General features: G+C 36.5%; 1 protein-coding gene across 3 annotated transcripts in view; it reads left to right on the top strand.

Moving 5' to 3' along the window:
* The window catches only part of GRID2 (glutamate ionotropic receptor delta type subunit 2), an 805,832-nt gene that overhangs the window by 506,541 nt on the left and 273,493 nt on the right, over window positions 1–25,798 (top strand). For all 3 annotated transcript variants that reach the window (XM_040555872.1, XM_040555874.1, XM_040555875.1), the window contains one exon: window positions 690–895. In XM_040555872.1, coding sequence (XP_040411806.1) covers window positions 690–895 — 206 coding nt within the window. The remainder of the gene's footprint in view (window positions 1–689; window positions 896–25,798) is intronic.

The raw sequence follows: 25,798 nt of genomic DNA, 5'->3' as shown, positions 1-25,798 counted from the left end.
TGACTCGCTTTTAAAGAAGGATTTACTTGGTATGAGCCAGAAGGCTCCGCTAGAGCAGTTGGAAGACTTAAATTCAGCCAGTGCTGGCAGCATCAGACTAGAGCAGGCAGTACCATTGCAACTCTGTCTGCCTTTTGTTTTGTTTTTCAAGGAAATAAACAACTGTGCAATTTAGAACGACATTAAGACTTTTTAATGAGCTTCACTTAGTTGAAGCTACGTAGTGTTGCTGTGGGTAACATAATTTTGAGTCCAGCAATAAAAAGAATCTACTTCCCTTCCTCCCACTTCCAAGTGCCTCAGACAACCCTTACTCAGAGGAAGGCACTATAAGTTGCAGTCATCTTAGCTTCACTGCTACTTATGAATTTTAGCATGAAAATCCTGTATGGAACTAGCATAACAATTGACTGGCCAAATTAGGAAAGTTGCTAGAAATATCTATTGTTTTGGTTTTCAGTGGTACTTTTGGACAGGAGCTGGTGTGTAGCCATTGTTTCTTGTGTTTTAGCACTATAAGAAATGCCACAAGCATAGCTTAGGGAAGAGCTCCAGTGAATTTTAAGTTAAAGCCCAGAGGGGTCTACCTGATACTGAACAAAACATTTTTGTGAGAGAAGCTGAATGGATTTTTGTGTCTTTTATTCCGCTTACCAATTAACATCTTGCTTGGCTTTTGATTTTCCTAGATATCCGTGGAATACAAGAGTTTTTGGACAAAGTATCTCAGCAGGGAATGGATGTAGCATTGCAGAAGGTAGAAAACAACATAAATAAAATGATCACAGGGCTCTTTGCCACTATGCGAATAGAAGAACTGAACCGCTACCGGGACACTCTGAGACGGGCTATTCTTGTGATGAACCCCTCGACAGCCAAGTCATTCATAACAGAGGTATGTGTTCAGCAGTGGTAACTTACTCGGTTTATAAAGTCAGCAACTGTTTGTCAAAAGATGCAATTTATTTGTATTTATTTTTAAAAAAACATTTAAATATCCTCTCTTTAAAGATCATCATGTATGGGTATTTTTTTATGCCTGTAAATGTGCCTACAAAGCAATATAACTACATTCTGCACGAACAAAAGCAGTTAGGAAATACACAGAAGAATTAGCCCTCCAACTTCTTTTTTCAAGCTTATGGGTATTTTACTGCAATTTCCTTGCTCTTTGCATTCATTGCTTTAAAAAAAAAAAACGCCAACTTTACAGCTGACAGTTTTACAGTTTATAGTTTTATAATTTTTTAGTTATATAGCATATGCATTTGTGGATAAAATCTGTTTACTTGATGGGCACTTTCTCTTTTATAGAAAATAATGTTTGATAATGATCTGTTATTTACACGTGGGTAGTAGTAAGGTAGTGGAATGCGTGAAGGATTGGATCTGACTGAGGAATGTTAGATTATAAGCTAACGTTCTGCTTACATATTCAAACAAAAATTGCAGGCAGCATGCACAGTTTTCAAAAATCTCATCATGATTTAGAGATAGAATACTTGTGCAGAGCATTTGGCTATGACTTGCGTAATTTATCTTTTAAATGTGTGGCGTAGTTCAATTTACACAACACCGATATTTCTCCTGTGTATTTATTTATTTATTTTTTTAAATATGTATTTACTCTGTTCATAATGAACCTGTGGTTGAAAGTACTTTTTTTCTTTTTTTTTTTTTTTCTGGTCCACAGAAGTGTACTTTCTCTCTACAATAATTTCCCTTTGGATATATTTGTAACTTTTTTATTTTATTTTTTATTATTATTTTTTTAACTTTTGTATTACGTAGGTTTTCAGAAATTCAGGCTCAAAAACTGTGTGTTTGCAGTCTCAACTAAAAGGTTTTTGGGGGTAGGTGTTTTTTTTTTTTTTTATTTTTTTATTTTTTTGGCTAGGCATTCTGCTGTCCTCATTACACACTCAAGCTTGCTAATTTTGAATAATGAGGGTTTGCTGCACTATCCAAATGTTTGCAATGCCTTATAAGATGTAAACAGTTTGTGTGGATGTTATAGATTGTTCTGCATTGTTTTTATCACCCAAGTCACAAATGTCTTGTTGCACAAATGTCAAGTGGCATTGTTAGATATTTCATACTTCAACCTGAAAGCAGAAGGATTCAGGGCTTTAACTACAATAACTCAGTGAGACAAAGCTCCTATGTTGTTCATAAAAAAAAACACTCTTTTAAAGAAAATAAATTTGCTTTAGCATCATTTATTTTTACAAACAGAAGCATAGTAAGAAAGTTATTGTCATCTTTTGAGGTTGCAGGCACTGAGCTTTTAAAATATTAAAAAAAAAAAATAAAAACTGTATAACTAAAACAATGTCCAATATTGCCAAGAATGTAAGCAATTTCTTTTAGAGTTCTCACTTTGGCATTGGCCACCCTAAAATAAAATAAGACTGTGATTTCTCCTTTTCTGCTATGACTATCAGAAAAGGTCATTGTCTGTTTTTGTGAGTAAGGTTCAAACAGAGGGTCTCATATCAGATGCTACATTACAGGTTTTGCCAGCGTTTATTTGGGGTATGATGTGTGGCTGGTAAAACTGGCAGTGAAAGCCTCTCAATAGGAGGAGTTTCACAAATGGAAGTGCATTACTACCTGTACTTTGTTTATCTTCAAAATCAGTGCTTGTGCAAGAAGAAATTTTCTGGGATAGCTTTGCCAATGGATAGTCAAAATCTGTTAATTTGCAGTTGAAGCAGAAGCTGTACCTTCTGGAAAAAGAAGTGATGAAGCATATGGATTGCCAATGGGTTAAGACATTAATTCCTACACAATCCAAGTGTGGACATGCTTATTCCAAAGAGTGTGCCTTGTGCCTCATCAGTCTAACCTTGTAATTCAGCGTAACGTAGTGGAATTAGAACATAAAACATACACAGTTAATAAGTAACAAATGCATATGTAGACAAGCCTTCTTTTTTATTTTTTTTTAATTTGTTTAAAAATATTTTATGGCTTCTCTACCCAGGAGATGTATTTAAGTTGCCTAGTAAGATGTCAGTCTCTCTCCCTAGGCCTCACATACTGTGTGCTTCTCAGTCCCTTCTTCTTGGACGATGAATTTGGCTGAACCCCCTCATTGTTTAGCTGAGAAGAGGGTTCATTCACTCCGCAACAGCTGTAGTAAGCGTGGGCTTGATTACTATGCAAGTAACAACTTTTCCAGGGTAAATAGACAGAAGCTTGTGTAAATAGGCAGTCTGCAAATCAGAGATTCCTTGTGGTAGAATTTATCTTTGCTCTGACTCATTGAAATATTTATTTTTAAATAAGAGCGTGCTGGGTTTGAGCTTTCTATTTTGTTTTGTTGGTATTTTGCTTGTTTGATTTAAAAAGCATTGCCTTTTGTGTTGGGTCTTAGCTGATCCCTTCTTTCTCTCCAGCTTTTATATCTCTGGAGCTTGCAGAGATGAGATCTCTGCTTTTACACAAAAGAAAATGGAGACTAGGATGTAAACACACTGTTCTGACTATGGAGATAAAAAAAAAAAAAAAGTTGCATATTAATTTGTCCTCTGTGGGGCTTGAAAAAGCAGGGACACTTGGGAAGTGGAGAGGTATTTCTCTCTCCTTTTTGGCTGTAGGATTAATATAAAGAGAGAGGGAGAGACCAGCCAAATTCTCTAATGTCGTTCATTGCTTTGAGCCCAGAGGATGGAGAGAAATTCTGCTTAAACAGTGATATTTGTGGGGCTACAGACTGGGGATGCATGGAGCAAGCAGTGATTGGGACTACTTCCCAAAAGAGTTTATGGAAGGATCTGTAAAAATCCTATGCCAGGGATCTAGCAGTGACTTGTTCAGTTTTCAGTAGGGTAAAGTATTTATGTACCCGCAAATAATCATCTAGGTCCCATACATGAAGCAAAATACTCCCATCCAAACTTATTATTACTGAAAAGCACCTTACAACCAACCCTTTAACACAAAAATTGTTATGCTACAGTAGTGCTGGTGACTGATGTGAACAGTATGCTGCTTGTTTGCTTTTTATTTATTTATTTATTTATTTTGCATGTGTTCTTCTGAACTATGATGAACTTCCAGGATGTGAAAAGCTATATGGGGGAAGAGGAAAAGGAATAGGATGTTCCTGCAAGCTCAGCAAAAGGGCAAAAGTCCAGGGTCAAGTGTTAGAAGAAAAGATAAAAATCACCTGATGCTTTAGCAAAAGAGCAGGGATTCTGGGACAAGAAAAATTCTGTCCCCGTGCCAGCCTTGGTGGGAAGGCATTTCAAAACCATTAGGAAAGGGGAGAGGGAAACCACCCTCATGTTGAGCCTGCTTTGCAAAGCCAGGACCATGTGTGAGAAGGGCAGTGACCTCTTTCAGAAACAGGTGAGAACACTTCCAAACTTCTTGTCATGCAAGTACAGTAGTATGCAAGTGAAAGAGAAAAATGAATCTTTATAGAGCAAATATAATTTTAAAATGAGTTGTTACTGAACCTTCGCTGTGTTATTTTTTCTAATGGTTACTGTGAATAGAACAAGTAGTAACATTTATTCTGTGAAATTACATTGTTCCTTGTGGCAAGTGTCCTGCTTTTTATTATGTCATCTGTTGGAAATAATAGGAAATTTAAACTTAAGTGTTTCAAAAAATAAAGCTTTTTTGATGTAGTGACATGGTTTTACCAGATTTCAACTTCAGATCTGATCATGCCGCAAATCAGATCTTTTAGATCAAAGATGGGGATTTGCTTTAGTGTTACATAGCTCTCTAAGCAGGCTTATTTCTTTAAGCAACTCGTTTACTGTGAATTAGGAGAGTCTATTCAACTTCTTATCCACAAAGTTTATTCAGCCTTTGTGTGTCCAAGGTCCATGGACCTCTCTCTCTCTTTTTTTTTAATCATTTTCTGTGATGCTGTTCGCATCAAGTTTTACATGTTACTTCAGTGTTTGGCTGTGTTTTGTTCTTTTTATTAATAAAGAAAAATAGAGAAAAATGTGATATATAGTTAAGAGATGAAGAGAATTCAGATGAAAATAGAAGATAAGGATCAGAGTGGTGGATCTGGTGCTACTTCCACTGAAATCTGTTGCCAAAGTTTGGTGGGTTTCTGTGGGAGCAAATAGTAATGTTGTTTGTTCAGTCATGAATGGATTACATATATCAGAGAACATGGAAGACTCCAGATAAATATCAAATACATATAACCAGCTCTAGAGAAGGCAATATCATCTAGGGCATTCTTTAATTGCATGTGCTAGGTGGTACCCTGCCTCTATTTGTGGCACAGCTGAACTTGTAGACCAGCTGTTAGCTACTGTTTGCCATGGATGCCTCTTTAAAATCTTGTAAATCTGAGCCCCCGATCATCTGACAGGAATTCAGTTTTGCTAGAAGAGATGATCTTCAGAGGCTAAAACCAAATCTTACACTGTCAGTGACTATGTTTTCTGCTATATTTTTATTGTAAGTAAGCTGAATGCTCTATTCTTTAAGGTTTTCTTTCTCAACAGTTTTTTTTATTGTTTTTTTTTTTCAAAGCGTGTTTGAGTTTTTTAGACCAGCACTCTCCTCAAGAGCACTTGCTTCTTCGAGAGTCCATTCTCTATGTCGTAGCTTCTGGTGAAAAAAAAAAATCCCAGTCAGCATGCCCCACTGTAATTTGCTGTTACTGACAATCTAATTAAATATGTTCTTTTTTGTTGTTGTTGTTGTTTTGTTCTTTCTATAGTATTAAACACAGAATATATAGCTGCAAACTGAGGTAGAGGCTTAAAGGATGTTTTTAGCTCTCAGGATCTTCCAAATCCCTTTACTGTTCAGCATGCTGAACATGTCAGAACTTTCATCCTTTAAATGTAGCAGAAGACTCTTTTGTGACTTTTTTTTTTTTTTAACCTGCAAGAAGGGAAGCAGGGGTCCTTGAGGTTTCCAGATTTTCACCTTTCAGTTAAAATCTGAGCAAATCTTGGATGTACTGTTTAGTCCAATTTCCTGGCTTTTTATGCTCCTGCAGCCTTTGCTGTAGGCCATTCAGCTGATGAATGATCAGATGTGAAAGCACCCATCATTTTCCAATTCTTGATGAATGGAGTGATGTTGGTATAGTTTTTCTATGCACCTGCTTGCCATAGGCACAAGTTCAAAGATGAGACATTTTAGTCACAGGCAAATGAGAGAGGAAAGAAAGTTTTAGTGCTGAAATAAGTTAGCTTCAAAGGGATTTGTATCACATGCATCGTCACCGTGACTATAACCTGAAGCAATCCATTCTGTTTCTGTATTTTCAGTAAAGCATCAGGAGGAGAGTGAAATTAAGGTTCACAGTGTAGTGATAGGATACTTGAGGGCAGCATGAAGCTCTTGCTGTACCTAATATGGTTTATTTTACTATCTAAAATGAACAGAAAACATCAAGGGAAATCTATTCCAACACAGTGTCTAGATCTGCCTTGAAGAATAACATGGAGCAGGCAGCCATCTGCAGGTCCTTTGCACTGATAAGGATTTTAGAACTGGGGTTTTACCGTGCTGTTTCTGAAAAGTAAGGTAGCAGATCAGTAGGGTAGAGCTCAGCTGGTATGTTTGGGTTGGCTGTATGTTGGTCCTGTTTCTTAATTAGAATTGATAATCAGAGCAGCTAGGGAGAACCAGAATACAGGCATGCTTATCTTGCAACCAGCTATGCCTCCCATGTTTATGTGAGGTGAAAAGTGAGACAAAAGCCTGCCTGATGTTATAAGTCTAATGGTACCAATATACCATAGTTATCTATGCTTTATAAGCTTTTCTGTGTTTCTGATGGTACAAGGCGAGCCTCAATGAAGGGTCTGTCAAAAAACAAATGAACTGGAGCATTTGTTTATTTTACAAAGCATCACAGCACAGTTGAGGTTGAAAGGGACCTCTGGGGTCACCTTGTCCAACAACCCTGCTTATTTCTGCATTTATCTTCTTTCTGGATTTTCTTTTGATTTTTTAGTGTTTATTGTGACATTATGTGTGGTGGTGTTTAATGACATGATATTTATTATAGATTAATATTGACGTGATGCTGGTTTCTATCCTATGCCAGAGGATAGCAAAGTTGCAACATCTGAATCAGGTCTACCTCTCTGCCAACAGCAAAACCTGTAGTTTATTATTTTGTTCCTAAAAGCAGAACTTATTTTGTTAATAATAATAATTAAAAAAAAAAGTACATTCATTATATACATGTATACTTAACAATGTGCATGACTGTAATTGTTCTGTGTCTTGTTATTGATACAAATATTTACACTATCGTCGTTTTAGTAGTTACACAATAAAATGCCTCATCCCTCAGTATAGTAAAACAAGAAAAACAAATTCCCTGCTGGATGTAAACTTTGACCAGTACTCTCGATTTGAACCTTTCTACTTGAAATTTTAGAACCAACTAATGATCTAAATCTCTTCATCTATCCCTAATTCTCCTTCTATCCCAAACTGTAAGTTTCAATCCAGATTCATGAGTCTTGGTACATTACAATTCACGAGTCTAGTTTCATTACAATTTCATAAGTAATTTATTGCAAATGTTGAGAAAACCTATAGTTGAGCTGCTAGTGATTTCATCTGACAAAAAAAGAAGAAAAGCTTTTGCATTTAAATACTGAGTAGAAGATGTAAGATGTACTTTATGAGCAACTTGTTTGCTGTTGTGCAGACAACTGTTTGGTTATGCGTTCCTATAATTTCTTTCTGTTAATGTAGATGGCATTTAATGACTTATTGCCATTCTCTTCTTTGGACCTTGCTTGTTGCTGGGTGTACTGTTCTCTTAACTAAAATAAATAATTGAGAGGCTGAGCTCCCATGATTTTTAAAGATCTAATAACTAATAACTTTTTTTTTTTTCTGTTTGGGTTGACTGTTATTTCTCCTGCTTTCTTAAATTGCTATCACGTTTGATTATATTCTGCTTTTATTATACCAGAGATTTTAATTGGATCTGATAGTCTTGGTTACTGCTTATCCTTCCTCCCTGCTTTTATGGCTTCACTATAAACACCTCTGTTGTGTTCCTTCTGAGACAAATGTCTTGCCGTGGAAAGCAAATTGCTTCAACCAGCCAAACAGAATTATAAAAAAAATAATAATAATAATAAAAAAGGAAAGCTATAAAACACATTAATGAAACAATGTAACAAAGCTATTATATGCGCATTGATAGAGACAGTTAGTATATTAAAGTATGTTATTTTCCATGGAGCTGAGTGTGGCTGTCTGATTCATGTAGGCGTTATAAAAAGCCCACTCTGAACATCTGCAAAACTAATACGTAGTCGACGGCCACAGGTTGGGTGCCTTTTTGAAGTAAAATGACAGCTAGAGAGGATTAACTTAAAGGGGTGATAAGATTTGACAAAACTATTTCTAATCCAATTCTTCCTCCAAAGTCATGTAGCCTGACTGGCAGAGCTGCTCTACCTCCTTCCTTTTCACCAGTAAATGGAGGCACAGACAGTGCATTAGCCTACCTAGGCTGCCTTGAAATATAACTAATTTCCAAGTTACAAGAAAATTCAGTGTTGAATGTTTCTAACCCTGAAGCGCAATTGACTCATAATCAATTAATATCTAAATTATTTTGTCCATCTGTTAGACTGAATTGAGGAGAACTAATAGTCATTAGTTCTTTTATTTTAAAAGTTTTCCCTGTGGTAATGATGAAATTATGCCATTACTTTTTTCTAAAGAAAATAAAATCACCCCTATTCTAGTGTTAGCTTGTAAATTACTTATAATATTTAGCTGAGAAGGATCTCCCACATTTTCACCTTTTTTCAAAATGCATGTTATAGTTTTAGTCTGGTTGTAGTATTTTTTGCCATGTATACATCAGCAAATTTGCATCAATTTAAATTCTTTAAAATTTGGTGAACCAAACTGGATAATTATCTACAAATAGATTAGCAGTACATTAATAAAAAAATGCTTAGTTACATCACTAGAAACAATTGCCATAAGAATGGGAACCTCAAGGTTGAGCATGTTTTTGTGGATACTTCATAATCAGCAGTGATATTTTTAAAGACTGTTGTTAAGATAATTTATGCTAGTTTGGAAGCACTTAGCAGACAGTAGCTGACTTTGTGGTCTCCACAGAACTTAAGAAGATGTGGACTGTTGCTATGAAGAGATGATTTCTGTATTAAGCAGTACTAATTTTTCAACTCCCAACATCATATTTCCCTAGTTGGGACTTGTATTATTTAGCTTATTTATAAATGATTTCAAAAGATTAGTTTTTGTCCAGGATGCTCTCATTTCGAATGGAAAATAAATTAATGGTTGTGATTCATCTCAAAATTTCCATAAATGAAAATAACAGCTGCTTCTGCTGATTGTAAGAGTAGATGCAAAAAGTATGACTTTTATTTTGTAAAAACATGCTATCTACTGGTTTCCTTTGCCATCCACTTATCTTTTAATAAGAGCCCTGTGCTTCCTTGGAGGGTTCACTCATTTTATCTCTACTTACAAGTGACTAGGCAGCCAGCACTACTGAAGCTGTTGATAAACCCAAATTCTGCAGAGAAAAAACATAGACTACTCTAGAGAAAAAAAAACAATATTACTCTAAGTATTAATTACAAAAAAGCTAATTACACAAGTACTAGTTTGTTCATGTCAGATTACCCAGCTTTGGGATGTTGGTAACCTTTTCTTAGACCAGATTTTCTGGTGTAAGTTGCCAGAAAATTTGTCCTGATAAATAAAAGAAAACAGGGTAATATGAAACAGTAAGTAGATGGTGCATCCCATGGTGTTACTTCTTCAGGATCCTCTATAATAGCACTTGCCACAAAGCTGCTCAGTGCCCTTCTTTGGGATTTTGACTGCACCCTTTTGCTTCTGGCACGTTCAGTGGTGACCCATTAGTTAGCTCTGGCAGTGGCTGCGATACATGATAACTGTTGAACCTGAATGTTGAAGAGTGGTCAATTTTCTCAAACAGTGTGAAGAAAAGAGATACCATACTCCAGACTCTGTTAGATTTTCTTGAAAGGTATTCTTGAGAACCACATGAGATTTGCTGGGGAAGGGAACCTGTATTTATCTTAAGATGGATACATATCCATCCATACGTAAGAAAGTTCATATAATTCAGAGCAAATAAGGCATGGGAAGCAGTAGGAGTTCAGGCTGTCAGCAAAAATTAATTTAAGCATCAGTGACTGGACATGAAAACACAGGGAGAAAGAAAAAGAGAAAATGGAAGTCTGCAATGTGATACTATTAACCTGCTGTGTTAAATGAGGAAAGAGGTCCGTTTTGTCTGGTCTTTTGTGCTTTACCTGGCTTCTGAGCTGGCATTGCTGAAGAGTTGGACAGCCACAAATTCAGAAGAGATTAAATGAAGTGACTGATTTTTTGTCAGCTTTCTTTATCAGTTGGTAAATAAAGTAGTCTTAAAGAACAGTTCACATACAGTATTCATTTAGTTATAGACACGCGAGGGCAGGAGCTCCTTTTAATTCCTCCTAAGACAGTTGGAGAGTGCATTGAACAAGAAACTGGGGGGATGTAGAGGAGGAAATGGAGAATGGGAAGAGGTAATTCAAACTTTCTCAAATTTCAATCAAGCCAGTGCTGGAAGCAGCTTCCCACGAGCTCTGATTTAAGCAGAGAAGTACAAAAATAAAGTACTTGGCATTTTGGGATACTCTGAAGAGTGAAAGTTTTTCACGTATGATACCCTTAAAACAGAGTTCACATTTAAATCGCCTGGAAATGTATGAACAAAGAGAGATAATGTGTCCTGAGAGCCCTTGCAGCTTTCAAAGGTAGATATGTATTTCTTAAATAAACACTTTAATACAGAAATTTTCTGCTCTCAGATGAGAGGGGCTGCTGGGTCTACAAAATTGCTGGTTCATGGACGACTCTTCAGCTGGGTCTCATAACATCTCCAGCATTTGCAACTGACAGCATGGTGCAGATGTATTTTGTGGATGCCTTAGGGTACTTTGGGTTACAACTTCTCCAGGTGCTTCAACATTCTGTCAAGGGCAGAATGTCACTTTCTGTCTCTTTAGCTGATCATATTGATGTTGAGCTCTTTCTTTAAATCTGAGTGGTACAGTAGTTCCTAGTCCACTTCAAAGAGTGATTTAATGTTTCAGTCTGGCCGTAAACCATTCTGTGGTTTATAAAATATCTGAGTCATCTCTGCATTCGTGATGAAGATCTGTTTCTCTGATTTCTCTGAGATGGTTTGGTCTCATATGAGGTTCGATGGTAGTCTGGAGGGTAGGTAATGCATGCTCAGCTGTTTCTCATTGTGGTTATCTGTCAGACTCTAAATTGGGCAACTTTGAAGAAGTAGTGTGTGATAACCATCAGCCAGGTTTGAACTGTGCAATTTATAGCTGAGCACATTGGCTAGTGTTGGAAAAGCCAAGTAGCAGGTCCAGCCCATATTCTGCAAATCACACAGAAAAGCTTGCAAAACACGCTTACCAGCTGTGTACTTAAAATGTGTAAATTGCAACACACTTCATGTCTCCTGTGAACTTGAATTCTGTGGGGCATCCTCATGATAGCAAGTTAAATGTGGATCTGATTTGTGCTTCTTCGATTTTTATTTTTGGCAACAGTTTGCCTTAATTTTAGGGAGTGCAAATTAATAATTACAAAATAGAATCATGTATTATTTATATTCTGTTTTACATATATTCCTCTAACATGCATAAGCCAAAAAGTGTTCTTGTAGTGCAGAAATCATACCAGCAGTACATTGCTGTTGGAATCAGTATTTAGGGAATCAAGTTCGTGGTTTCAGTTCTGTAAATGAGTTAAATGTTGGAAACACTTCATTGATTTTAACAGCTCAGATCCTGACTGAAGCCAGCTAGGATTTTTTACATATTTTTTTCCATAAAAAGAAATGTGAAGTTTTTTATGGTCTGGGCTTCCAAGACTGCTGGGAAGACTACCTGAGAGCTTGGGCCCTGAGAAGTCTTTCACAAAACTTCAAAACTTTTGGGTTTCATTCCAAGCTGGAATAAAACCAGTCTTTTAAATATCTACACCCTCTGCAGAGTTGTGACCTTTTTTTTCATGCTGCTCTCCTCCAGACTTGCTTTTAATTTTACTTCCAAGCCATGCGCTTTACATTTCAGTTTGGTTTATTATGGTCATGGGTCTTTCATTACTGAGAGAACATTACTGTCTTTAATATTAAAGCATTTGTGTTAGGGAGTTATTGCCAAGTGCTAAGTTTGGGGTGAAAGTACTTTTTCCTTGTCCATTTCGTCAATCTTCATTTTCATCTTGTTTAGATAGGGGTTGCCAGCCTGCCATTAGTGAGCATTCTAATTAGGCTTGCAACGGTGAACCCAAGCAGACTGTCAAACCAGTGTTCAAAGAGGATGCAAAAAGCTAAGCGCTGTCATCAAATTAGTTGACAGACTTATGCAGGCTAACGTACAGCTGGATCCACCACATACACATTGAATAAGAGAGGAGGCAGAGTAGAATGAGAGATCCCATAATGTATGACCACTTTCCCAATGCCCCTGTCTGATCATACATCACATTCACATTCATCATGTACAAAGAGAAACCCCTCAGACTGTATTCCCCAACTTTGCCATTTCCCAAAGAGTTGAACCATGAGACCCTTGGTTGTATCGAAGACCACTGAAAGATCTAAAAATTCAGATCATCATCTGACTTCTGCCCATTATCAGAAGGAAATGATTAACTGAAGAAAGAAACACGAAAATGCCTGTTCAGGTCTGAGATGTAAAGCTAGGAGGAAGGAAAATGTAATTGGATTTCTTATTTTTCCACAAAAACTTGCATATAGTATGTGTATGTATATGTATGAATAGTACAGAATTGCAGTGAAAGAACTAGGAAAGGAATATAATGTCAGTTTTGAGAACTTATGGATGCTCTTATTTGTGTTAAACTTTTTTGTAGTCTGAACATCTGAAAGAGATAAGTGAAGATTTATTTCCAGGAAGCAGTATTACGAGTATATGAAGTTAACTGAATTTTTATTTGAATCTAAAATTAAAACTTAAATTCAATATTGTCATTTCTGTTCACTATACTTGTTCTGTCAAGCAGCTCAATCTGAGGTTTTGTAGTGTATTGTCTGTCTGTCTGTCAGTGTAGCGATATTCCCTGAAGTATAGTTGTCAGTGTTTGCTCAAGGAATTTTTTATATTTGTGCAATACTAAAAAGATGTATACATTCAAGGTATTTGATACTTCTAATGTATGATACAATTAAAAAAAAAAAAAAGAAAGAAAGAAAAAGGGGGCTGGGAAGAATAAGAGGTATGTCTCAACTGCATACTTCCCCTTGGCAGAAGGGGAATAGAGGCATAGAATCCCCCCCGGGAGAAATTGGTGGAGCTGCTTTCGGTTCTGACAAATATTTTCTTCTATGGATTTTAAAATAAATTCCATGGGATTAGATTTCGGTGTGCATATACATATATATAATAAAAGTCCAAATGACAAATTTAAGCCTGTTACAAATGTACATCCCTTTACAGGACCAGAAAGTAATATTGTGTGATGTGAAAAGCTACTTTTCAGATTGTGGTACTTGGCTCTGCAAAGATTTGAGAAAGTCAAGAAAGTCAATGAAGGACACAGAAAATTAATGATTGTTGAAGATCAGTTTGTGTATTCATTCAAAATAATTGCATTTCCATAGCTTGCCTCCATTCTGAACATTTAATATAGTTGATACTTCAGTATGATTTATATAATTTCCATTAAGAGCATTTTGTTATTTTGACTGCTCCTTTTTCATATTTAGTTATTTTTTAAGGTAAAATCTTCCTATAGTGAGTTTCCCTTTTACCACAATGTATTATAAAAGTCCTCTAATTTTTAGCCTTGTAAATCTTCCTTTGTCCAAGTTTTTTGAGATGCCCAATACATCAATTTCTACTTAAATCAGGTGTGTCATTTCATTTTGCCCTGTTGGCTTTCTGTGGAAAAGAAACGTTTGCATGGAAACATACACTGAATATATCTGTCATCTCATTCATTTTCTATATCAATTTTAGGGAAGATTTTTCTCCTCTTAGGAAAGTAGTTTGTTCATCTTCATCTTTAATTGTATAATAAGTTGCAACCAACCTGAATCTGAAATGATTGCTGCTTGATGCAGTCTTGCTTTGGATAGATACCTTTCTGCACCTTGCTGCCTTTTCTCCCATTGCTTCTGGTACCTGTATGGACCCCAGCCACTAAAGCATTACCTTTGTGGAGCCCAATGCATTTGTCAGAGAGAAAAATTGGTATGCTACTCCCATTTATTTTGTATCTGATAAAATTTTCCATAACTTGTCCTTTCTGATCAGATGGCGTCCTGCTTTTCATGGGGTGACTGAGTCAGGTCATCCTTTGTGTCATCATCTGTTGTTGACACAAAGTCCCATTTGTGTTTTCTGTTTAGTGCTTTTGTTGTTGTTATTTTGTTTTCCCCCCTTCCAGGAGTTAATGCCCTGCTGACTTGAAATACCCTTCCTCCTTAGTATCACAGTCTGCTGGCGTGGGCTGCTTTGTGAAGGAGGAAAGGAGGTTCTTCAGGTTGGATGGTAGGAGAAGGTTCTTCACTGAGAGTATCATTGGACACTGGAACAGGCTCCCCACGGAAGTGGTCACGGCCCCGAGCCTGATGGAGTTCAAGAAGTGTTTGGACAGCACTCTCAGACATGCAGTCTGATTTTTGTGTGGACCTTCGTGGAGCCAAGAGGAGCTGGACTTGATGCTCCTTGTGGGTCCCTTCCAACTCAGGATATTCTGTGATTCTATTCTATGAGTCTATGACGTCCCTGCAAACATCATCTGTATTCTACTTTGTCTTTTGGGATGTATCCAGTTCAGTCAATCTGACTTCAAGACAAAGTTCTTGGAATTTGAAGATGATGAGCTTTTGAATTTTGGAATTTGAAGGTGATGAGCCTTCTGTGCACTTGTCCAAGGCAACCACACGTACTGCACTCAGTACAACTACACTGGAACTTTTAGCTTCTGGTTGCTTGAAGATTTTTTGGTTTGCTTTGTTTGACCCCTCAATTAATTTTGTTGATACTTGCTTTCCTTGATACTTTACTTTTCCTCAAGAGTCAGGGTGGAGAACACCATAATCTCCTCGCAGATCATAGTTCAATTTCCGTTGTGGCCTGCTTCTCCTTTACCGCAGTGACTTGAGTTTGCTCTGTGGTTTATGTCCTGCAGCTCTACTTGCTCAAGGAGTTCATTTCTCGAGAATTAACCTATGGGTTTTACTATTTTGATTTCATACTAAGTGATACACAAAAATAGCAAGTTTTCACTGAGGGTAAAAACTTCATAACTTTTCCCAGAAAATTCAGCATTTGATGGTGAAAATTTATTCTGAGGCAGAAGGCAGTACATGAATTCAGTAGAAATTTAACACAAATAGAGTATTAGGCATTTTTCACAAAAGCATATTTCACACCAAAGCATATTTCACACCAAAGCATATCTGTACAAATAAGTAAGTTTTTCTTTTAAACAACTAATGTATTTCTAACAAAAAATCTTTCTTGGTTCCTTTTGTATGACTTTTAACTGATTTTCCTGGTGGTGCCTATTTTTTCAAGGAGCTCATATCTTATGATAGCTGTAGGGTGGATTTGTTTGACACAACCCACTGCTGTTAATACCTTTTGTTCAGCTTGTAGAATTTGCTTCTTTTGTCACATGTCTGTACATTCAGCACAAGGGTGTTTCATTTTCTCTGCATTATTGGCATGTATTATGTTTTTCCATACCGACAATTCCCTATGAAGTTATCTGTTTATGAACAGTAACAAAAGGTATAATATATATTTGCATCATCCCTTCAGTACATAATTATTTTAAAATATGAAGGATCACATTTAAAAAGGAAAAAGTAGTTCTGTTCTCATTGAGATTTTTGAAGGTAATAGTTTTTTTTTAGTAAATAAATTCATCAACATTAGGTCCTTGTCTGTTTCATGATCGTAATTCATTAAAATCAGTGACCTTTCTACTAGATTACCAAAGTGAATTTTAGCAATATAATAGCTCTTAATAGCCCAAGCTCTCCTACAGTATGGATGGCTTTCACAGTATGGATGCTGGTGATTTGCAATTGAGCATAATTATTTCCTGCCGTCTTCTCTTTGTACATAATATCTGGACAATTATGTTTGTGAACATAAATTCAGGATCTGCTCCATGCTTATGACTCAGATTTACTCTCTCTGGATCTACATCCAACTTAAATGTGTTCCCTGTCTTTCAGACATCTGTTCAATATCTAATCACCTAAACTAAATGCTCTAATCCTTATTTGTTTACTGTAGTCATTCTGGACAAGCCACTACATTCTCATATTCCTCAGTTTTGCCCTCTTTCAGGATCTTTGCATTTGTCCAATATTTTGAATATGCCTAATTCAATCTGGAAAGTAACTTTGAGGTACAGACTTTCCCAGTAAAAGGTGCACAGCTATAATTTGTTCCTTGCAATTGCAAAATCTTTCTCTGGTCTTGATAAATACAATCTCACCCAGCTAGAAACTATTCAAAATACCGGTGAAAGGTTGTTTTTCTAGCTTATTGCTCTAATCATCTACCTGTTCTTGGGTATGCCTTCTTAGTGTTACAAAACACAAAGCTTTTACTTTTTTTCTTAGAGCTTTTCTTGAAGTATTTATTATAAAGGGTGTTCAGATGTCAGCTCTTGTTTTCTTTGCCCTTCTATTATTGTTCACTGCTTTCTTTCTCAGTAGTCTTGCTTCTGACATGACTGTCCCTTGCATGTGGAAAGAGCACGCTACTAATTCACACTAAACCAGTTTTTTATCCTGCTTCAAACCTTCCTCAGAACTTTTTTGTCACCTTGCCTTTGATTAACTTGACAATGCATAGGCAGCTGTTATGCTGAGACAACTGCCTACTGTGGTGAGTAATATTCCCTTGCTTCTTTGTACTCCTCATCCACCTGTCTACCCATCTCTTTCTCTGTCTACCTACATATCTATTTTGTTTTTACGCTTCAGATACTATCTTTTAGGAGGCAGGTACTCTTTCACCATTATGCATGTGCCCAGATGGGTTTTGACCTATAGGATTTCCTCTTGCAATGTGCAATGTTGCTAAGAATATACCTATGTTGAGGTCCCACACTAGCCTAATTTGCTGGCTGCTTTGGTCTCACCCTCCTCTCTGTTCCTAATTGCATGTTGCAGTTCCTTTGTGCCAGCTCTACCACACATTTGACTGTTTGCTGAGTTGTTCCAAAATGTTAACCCAGCGGGTAATTATCCACTTTTCATGTAAGATGGCTATGATGTTATTTTCTATTAACAATCTTCAAGTACATGAAATACCCTTTTTTTTTTAAACTGCATCTGTATCACCAATTAAAACTTGGATTTGAAGTATGTTTCTTGATGTTGTCATAAAAGCCATGAAAGGATAAGAATATTTAATGTAGCTCTAGTGTGAATCAGTTTATACAAAGAGTTATTAAATCGACTAGAACTTGCAAACTAAATTATTACTGGAAATCCTGGAAAAAAAAATAGACAATCAAAAGCTATCTCAAGTAACAGAAAGTATGACAAAAACCTTTATAGTTAAATGTGAAAGGTAATTCCAGTAAAATTAGCACATTATGTTGTCTTACCATTATGAGGGAAGAAAGAGATTTCAGTTCCAATGGTTAATGCACTCAAATATGTTGTAACATAAAGAATGATGTTTGAAAGAACTGAGTAATACTGGGTGCGTAAGTATGTGTAGTTGTAATGATTGCGTCAAGCAACTTACACCTTTTCTAATTTAATAAAATTTTATTTATTCATACGTGTCTCTTCAGTACCAGAGATGGTCATAACTCCTTGTCTTCCCAGAGTCTACTCTATCACCTATGGTTCCTCTGGGAGGGATTTTAGCTATAGAAGACATTACATGTTATTATTTCATATTTAATATTGGTAAATTAGTTCTGCTGAGTGCATACCTGAATTAGATACTATAAAAATGTAAGGGGGATTAAAAAAAAAAAAAAAAAAAAAAAACAAGCCAAACAACAACAACAAAACTCACAACAAAACAAGCAAAACTCTTCTATAAGGCTTAGTTCAATACTTCAATCTAAATTATGATTTGCCTCATTTGTACGCATCAGCACATAGTATCTGGATATAAACTGTTACTCAGTGTGCAAATCCTAATTTAATTTCTTCTGTTGTTTTACTGCTATAGTCACCGAAGTGCTAAATTAGTTTCTAGATCTTTCTAGTATCCATTGTGGTTACTGAAACTAAAAATACATTTGTTCATTTGAAATCCTAGGTGCTCTTCATAAACCAATCTATCAAAGAATTTCTTAAATCATTGACAAAAGTAATAACATTTAATTTTCTGCACTTTGAACACATTGGTTACTTGTGGTTTTCTCTCTATCGTTAGTCTCCTGTAGATAGTTGCATGTATTATGATTTATCTAGTGCAACATTACCCCCACTGTTGGCCTTCTGCATACAAGCATTCTCTGGAAAGAGAACTTAGCCTTTTGTGCTCTCATTTGTAGCATTTTCCAAAAATGAATGTGTTCTTCAATATTTGTATATTCCTGTAAAGAGTCAACAATGTATCTCTGGCTCTAAGGTTGCAGTTCCTCCCCTCTTGCATCTCAGATGAATTAGCTCTGACATTTCCAGTTTTGGCGATCATGGAACCACAAATCTTTCTTTTAAAGATCAAATTGTCCATAGCAATTAGTTCCTCATAGAATGTCAAAAGCCCTGTTTTTTTTTTTGTGACAGATGGGTAAATTTCCCTTGGTTAACCAACAATAAACATTTCTGGTAATATGCAATACTGGAGCATCATTTAATTACATTCTTTAAATCAAATTATTTTGAGGCATACATGTATTTTGTTTGTTCAACTTCCTATGCTGTTTTGGTCTCACAAACAAGGTGGAGCTGACATACTAAGACAATAGGAAAAATGTTCAGAAGTGACAAGGTATGGAAGGATCTTAACTCTCACTTGGAAAGTAACAGGCATTTACGACCTTAAGACCACAAAACTTCAGTGTTGTTGAAATAGACTTAGTCTCAAACACCAAAGTTACTCTAAGGGAGATTGATTTCAGTCAGAGGTAGAAATCTGCCTGAGTCTACGTGACATGCCAAAGCAGAGGGCCACCTTCTCTTAATACTGCAGTTCCCACTTGTGCAGTGATGTGCCTTTCCTTTATATGAACAATTTCCCTGTATTTATACATAACCTCAGAAGAATTAATGAAATTATTTTCAAGTAATGTACCTTTGTTTTCCATAGCAATGAATTGTTTGCAAGTTATCAATTACAAGTTACAAGGTATCAGTTAAGAACAACTCACCAGTACGAGAAAGAGATTTCTAAATTGGTAACAGAGAATTCTAAATTGATAAATTAATAAGAGGTTGTTTTCTTTTATGTCTATGGAGCACTAGTGTTGCTAACTATATAACTGATTGAAAATACAAAGAGAATAATGTAAGCAAAGTTCATTCAGGTACCATGTGTGGCCTCTGAATAGTCTGCCTCTTACAAAAATAAAAAAATAATAAATCATTCTTTCAATACATGATGTTGAACCTGCTTTCCTAAACATTCTCAGTGAGAAGGTAGTGTGCTATTTTTTTGTTGTTGCTGTGATCTTGAAGCAATGTTAACTGATGCCCATTCACACTGAAGAGGCCACTGCTATTTCTGGCACTCGTTTGTGCCAGTTTGTATCTGACACTTGGAGTCCTTGTGCTGAGGAGGTTATTCAGGCAATGTCCAGCTCTTGGAAAGAGACAGCTTGATTTGTTGTATCCTGTGATGCTGGAACTGGTTTTCTTCCCCGTGCTGCCATCACAATCTTGTCCAAGATTTTCATTTTACGTAATGATTTCACAATAGTTGTTTATGAAATAATTGGATGTACAACAACCAAATACTCTATATTCGTAAAAGTACCAATATCTGTCTCTCTTTTATTATTTTTAGTAAAACTGCTTTCCATGCCTACGGCTTTTTACATTATCAAAGTACTCACAAGCATTAGTTCAACTAAGAAATCTCTGGTGTTTTATATTGCTGGTATAGCAGGGGGATTTTGTGTATAATAGAAACTGATTTTGGAGGCATTAGGAAAAGGCATAGAAAGAGGGCAAGAGCAAATGACACAGCTACTTAGAAAATGTGAAGTTCATTATATAAGCAGTGAGCTTGGGATGCCATTGTTTCAAAGTATGGTAGCTTTGAGTTGTGTCAAATTACCCTGTCTCAGTTTTTGAACCAGTAAAATACCACATGATTACAGCAGTGAATTGTGCCATCATCTTATACAAGATGCACATAATCTCTAGACTAGAACTAAGACTTTACAGTTCTTCTGGAGGACTGTGGAATGAATTTGGAGAACTATTTAATGAAAATTTCATTTTGTTTTTCTAAGTTTCTTTGATGAGTCTGGGACAGTACTGAGGAGAGATTTGCTGTAGTCTCTCTGAAACAGTTATGGAGATGGCTACTCTGTGATGACATCTCTCTGTCTGTATGGGATATTTCCTCTATACTTTCCTGCAGTTTTCTTTCCTGAAGCTCACTCTTTGTCACTAAGTTGTTGAAGCTTTTATTTCTTCTTTATTTTTAGACTTAATATATAAACATATACAGTCCAAATACTGAAAACACGTAACATGGTATTTGTTTTGATAAATACAAATTAGTACTGTTCTTAGCTTTTTATATACATAGAATTATAATAATTGTGCTTTGTCCTTCATACAATTCAACAATAATAATCAAAACTTGCTAAGTGTCAAACATGATGCTTCAGGAGTTACTGTAGTGTGTATCCCTGAGGTGAGCTCTGCTGTTTGGAGTAGTGTCATGTAGCAGAAATTCAGAAATGTTCTGATTATTTCAAGCTGTAAAGACAAAATGTGGTGACTCATACTGAAAGTTGACATCAAATTTGAAGAACCTAGTAGAATTAGGCACCAAATTACCATTAAAATCTAATAAGAATTTACCACTTGACATTCAGGGGTCCTAGAAATATCTGTTCAGTACATTTTGAAATGATCAGGACCTCTGTCACTTGTTTAGAAAATCAGTTTAAAAAAGATTTAGGAATGTAAGCAAAGACTCATTAAAATGTCAGACACAATTAATTCAAAATCTTTCACACTGTAATAAGAAAATCAAGACAGATCATGATTTTAATTTCACAAGAAGGGACAAGAAAATGTTCCTTGCTTTTACCTCAGCCATAAGGCTTCTAATGTCGATACTATCAGTCCTTAAGGTAACTGCTACCTTGTAGCTTCTTTCTAGTTTCAGAAATTGAAGGTAAAACGACTCAAGATGCATGCCAACATTCTATTTAAGTTCTTAAATATATTAAAAATTAGAAATCTTGCCATTAAATCTATATTGATATCTGAAAAACAATTACTAACCCATAGGGAAGTTAAACATTTAAAAATTCCTTTTAATTTCCTCAGTTGAAATTTAGGTATTTTGACCTTTTGAATTACAGAAGGTGGATGTAGAAGTGTTCAAGTGTGTGCTTGGCGTTGCTTTGGCTACACACTTGGCAAAATGTTGACTTTGTGGTATATTATTGTGATGCCCATAAAATATCACAGATGCCTTGGTTATCTTTTACAGGCAAATACACTGCTGTGTTTTGTTTGGTGTATGTTTTTTAATTTTATATGTAACACATTCGTAACAAATCGCTATTGACAATTCATATAATGTAGATGTGAAATCCATGGGGTTACAAATCTCAAGTCATAAGGATATGCATTTAAATTTGTACTATTATATTGGCATCTTGATCAAGCAACAGGTTAGAATGTGTAGAGATAGCAGAGACTGAAGAGAGAGAAGTTGCTCCTCAAACAATGATAGATGAGTTCAACCATCTACATTATAAATTGGTCGTTCAGAATATCTGAAGAGAATTCTGTGGCCTCTTTAAGTGTATATAAAGAAGGGAATACTTTCAGCTTTAGCTGTAAAAAGGATCTGATCAGTAGAGGGAATTTTTGGAGACTTCCAAACTTCAATGAATTGCAGTGAAAAACAATATTTAAAAGCTGCTTTTGGAAGGGAAATTTAGGGAAAGAAACTCTTCTGCCGCATTGTCTTTTCATGATGTTAACACATAACTAAAAGTGTAAATAGAGAATCATTATTAAACAATAATAAAATATAGTAGCATAAAAGCATAAGTTTACAGCAACAGTGAAGTCAGTAATGTTGGATGTGGGTGAAATGAGAAGTTCACCACAAAAACATGTTACAATTGGCACATTCTCTTAAGCCCATGTGTTCATACACAAGGGAGTTTTTATAGTGCACATAATTGCCTTTGTGTTTTGTTTTTGATACAGGATGAATTTCAGATGGGTTATTCCTCTAGAATACATTGTAGGCAGTGTGAGCTTTCTTTGTCCACAGTTTAGAGCAGGTAGGCAGCTAAGTGAGTTCATCTGGTATAATGCTGAACATCACTTAATTATCTTAATTAATATACTCTGACAGGAAGGGTATATTAATATGGAGTTTATGCTTCTCCTGACTTTCGTTCAGGTCAGAGTGTGGGTGGAGCAAGCTCATATTTGTTCATAATGTACTGTGCAGTTTCAAAAGCTAGAATGAATCAAAATACCACCTGGAATACTGTTAGAGGATCATGGGTAACTGGGGTTATGATGAGATTAAATGGATCCGTCTGTTTTAGAGAGAGATAAAACTTGATCACAATTCCTCCAGGTTCTTAAACTTCTCTTTTTGGAGGTAGTCAGAGTATTTATACTGGAAATTTCTGTGGTGTTTTTCAGGAATATATCATTTTATAAGCCTTGATTCTTGCAATCCACATTCATCCATATTTACAGAAATGGTTACAGTGTTGGGAGGCAAGGTGTTATCTTAGAAAAGAAAGCTTGGAAATCCACCTGAGTAATTAAAAGGTGCTATACTTAATGAACTGTACTACAGTTTCACTCTATATTTATTCTCTATTGTCAAATAACTCCCATTATTTCCCCAATTCTATCTCTATCTTGAAGTGTTGCTGTAAGTCCAAACCGAGCAATTACATAATGTAGAGAGAAGCAGGGGAACTGTCTTCTTCAGTACATGTTCATAAGTAGCTTTTTTTTTTGTTGTTTAAATATGCTTTAAAGCTATTCCTAAGAGTCTTTTCTTTTTTCCTTCTCTTAGCAGCCATTGTCTGCTGTACTCATCTCTTTGTCAGACATACTCACATTTTTTCTTGACTTCTGAGTATTAATATTTTAAAGAGAGACATTTGGAGGAGAGGAGGAAGGTCACAAACTATTCAACAAAGCTTAGGAAAACACCAAATCAGTTTCAAGGCTACAGAGAATGCAAACCACACACTATAGTTTAAGCTGTTGAAATTATAAAGTAGGTAAATTGGATTTTTATGGAAATTTCACAGAAAGGCTTGTATTTCCAAATACCAGTATAATATCTGAATCAGAGTGAAATCCGCATGAGATTTGCTGACTTTAAAATTCAACACTTTCATTTTATGCCATTGAGCAAAAACTAATTTATTTTTTTATCCATATTGCATAAATAACAAAATGAAATTTTACCCTCTGTTGGCTGGCAATACCTTGCATTAGCCAAGATGAAGTCATTAGAGAAGCATTATATATAGCTTTGCTGCATTTCAGGGTCTGCTGATGTTTCCATTACAAGCCCTGGCTTTCAGGGTTACGTAAAACCAGAAGCACAAATTTATTTCAAAGGCAAATTGAAAACTTCTGTCATCATAGAAGCAGGGCTTTTTATAATAAAACAGAGGAAAGAAACCAAGATTTACGATGACCTCTTGCATTAAGTGTAGGGGTCAGTAGTATAAGCTCCAACTCTGCCACTGACTTGCTTTGTAAAGGCAGGCAAGTCCCTTCACTTTGTGGTGGCTGCCATATCATCGTCTTTTTGGAATTCAAGTAACTGGGGAAATGATTCTTTTGTTAAGGATTTTAGTCATGTGGCTTAGTTCTGTTCAGGTAAAATCACCAAATAACAAAGAAAGACATTTTGTGTTGTGAAATGAAGGAGGCTGTTTCTGTCTTCAAGAATAACCGAAGGTCTAGAAAGTTGTTTGATCTTAAATGACTTTTGCTTGAGTCATTTCAAATGGACTGATTTGAAGCCCATCAAAGGCCAGATACTAGTCTGTATTTCCCACTGAATAAGCTATGCTACCATGGGTGATTATGGATCTCAGTCCCAATTTTTTGCCATACAGAAGAAACTAGACCAAGATTATTGCAAAAACTGAATTAACTATAGCATTTTCCATTCTGTTTTGCATTCGAGCAAAGTGTCCTTGTCTTAATTTTCAGGCGAGTAATACAAACATATGACATCTGTCTTATAACAACTTACATGACAGCTTTTTCTAACACAGTTTTCAAGCTTTACAGTTTGAAAGAGCTTCTTTAGTAGAAAGTTATCTTTATCACTTCAAATTCCCAAACAGTGTTTGGTACAGTCAGGAAAAACAAACAACCAAGAAACTTTAAACTTTATAGTCAGAACTGTGTGTGTAGTCCAACTCACCAATAAATGTTTCTTGTAGCTAAACAAGCCTTAGCCCAAACATTCATTCTTTGGAAAGTTACTGAATAGCTGCTTTAAAAAGCTTAAGTCAACAATGTAATTCAAAAACTTCTCTAGCTTCTCAGCAAACTCCCAAAAGAATGTCACATTAGCCTGGTGTCTGAAAAGTGTAATTTTCTACAGTGTAAAAAGCTTTTGAACTATTAATTCAGTGATTCAGACTAGGATACTGAAGAAAGGGAAAAGAAGTGTTTTCTCTAAAGTGTTTAAGTTTTCAGTGGCTACAGAATGAAGAACGAAGTCTAGCACTTCTGTGGAGATGTCCCTTCTGTTTCTTTCCCTAGTTTCTATACCTTAGTACAACCCAAAAAGTGTGTGTGTATAGTGGGTTTATGGGGCAAGTTTTTGGTAGTGGGGGGCTGTGGGGGTGGCATCTGTGAGAAGAATCCAGAAGCTGCCCCATGTTAGATAAGGGACAGTTTCAGCCAGCTCCAAAGGGACCCACTGCTGGCCAGAGCCAAGCCAATAAGCCTCTGTGAGAGCAAGGGAAGAAAGGGAAAAAAACAAATCTCCACACTGCAGCCCGTGGAGGAGCCCCAGGTGGAGCAGGTGGATGTGGCCTGGAGGAGGCTGCGGCCCATGGAGAGCCCCCGCAGGAGCAGGCCCCGGGCCGGAGCTGCAGCCCGTGGAGAGGAGCCCACGCAGGAGCAGGGGGCCTGGGGGGAGTTGCCACCCGTGGGGGACCCGTGCTGGGGCAGTTTGCTCCTGGGGGGATGGATGGACCCTGTGGTACAGAGCCATGTGGGAGCAGTTCTTGGAGAGCCGCTGCCTGTCAGTTCAGGAAGGACGGCATCCCATGGGAGGGACCCCATATTAGAGCAGGGGAAGAGAGTGACCGTGAAGGAGCAGTAGAGACGAAGTGTCGTGGGACTGACCACAGCTCCCGTTTCCTGTTCCTCTGCACTGCTCAGGGTGAGGAGGTGGAAGAGGGTGGGTGGGGGGAAGGTGTTTTTAGTTTGTTTTCTTTGTTTCTCACTTCTCTAGCTTGTTAGTTAGAGGTAATAAATTTCTCTAATCTCTCTATGCTGAGTCTGTTTTGCCCGTGGCGATAATGGTTGAGCGATCTCCCCATCCTTATCTCAACCCCTGAGCACTTTGCATCG

Source organism: Cygnus olor, chromosome 4, assembly GCF_009769625.2.
Source record: "Cygnus olor isolate bCygOlo1 chromosome 4, bCygOlo1.pri.v2, whole genome shotgun sequence".
Taxonomy (NCBI): domain Eukaryota; kingdom Metazoa; phylum Chordata; class Aves; order Anseriformes; family Anatidae; genus Cygnus; species Cygnus olor.
Note: the sequence above shows the minus strand (reverse complement) of the source record. Positions and strands in the feature narration are given on the sequence as shown.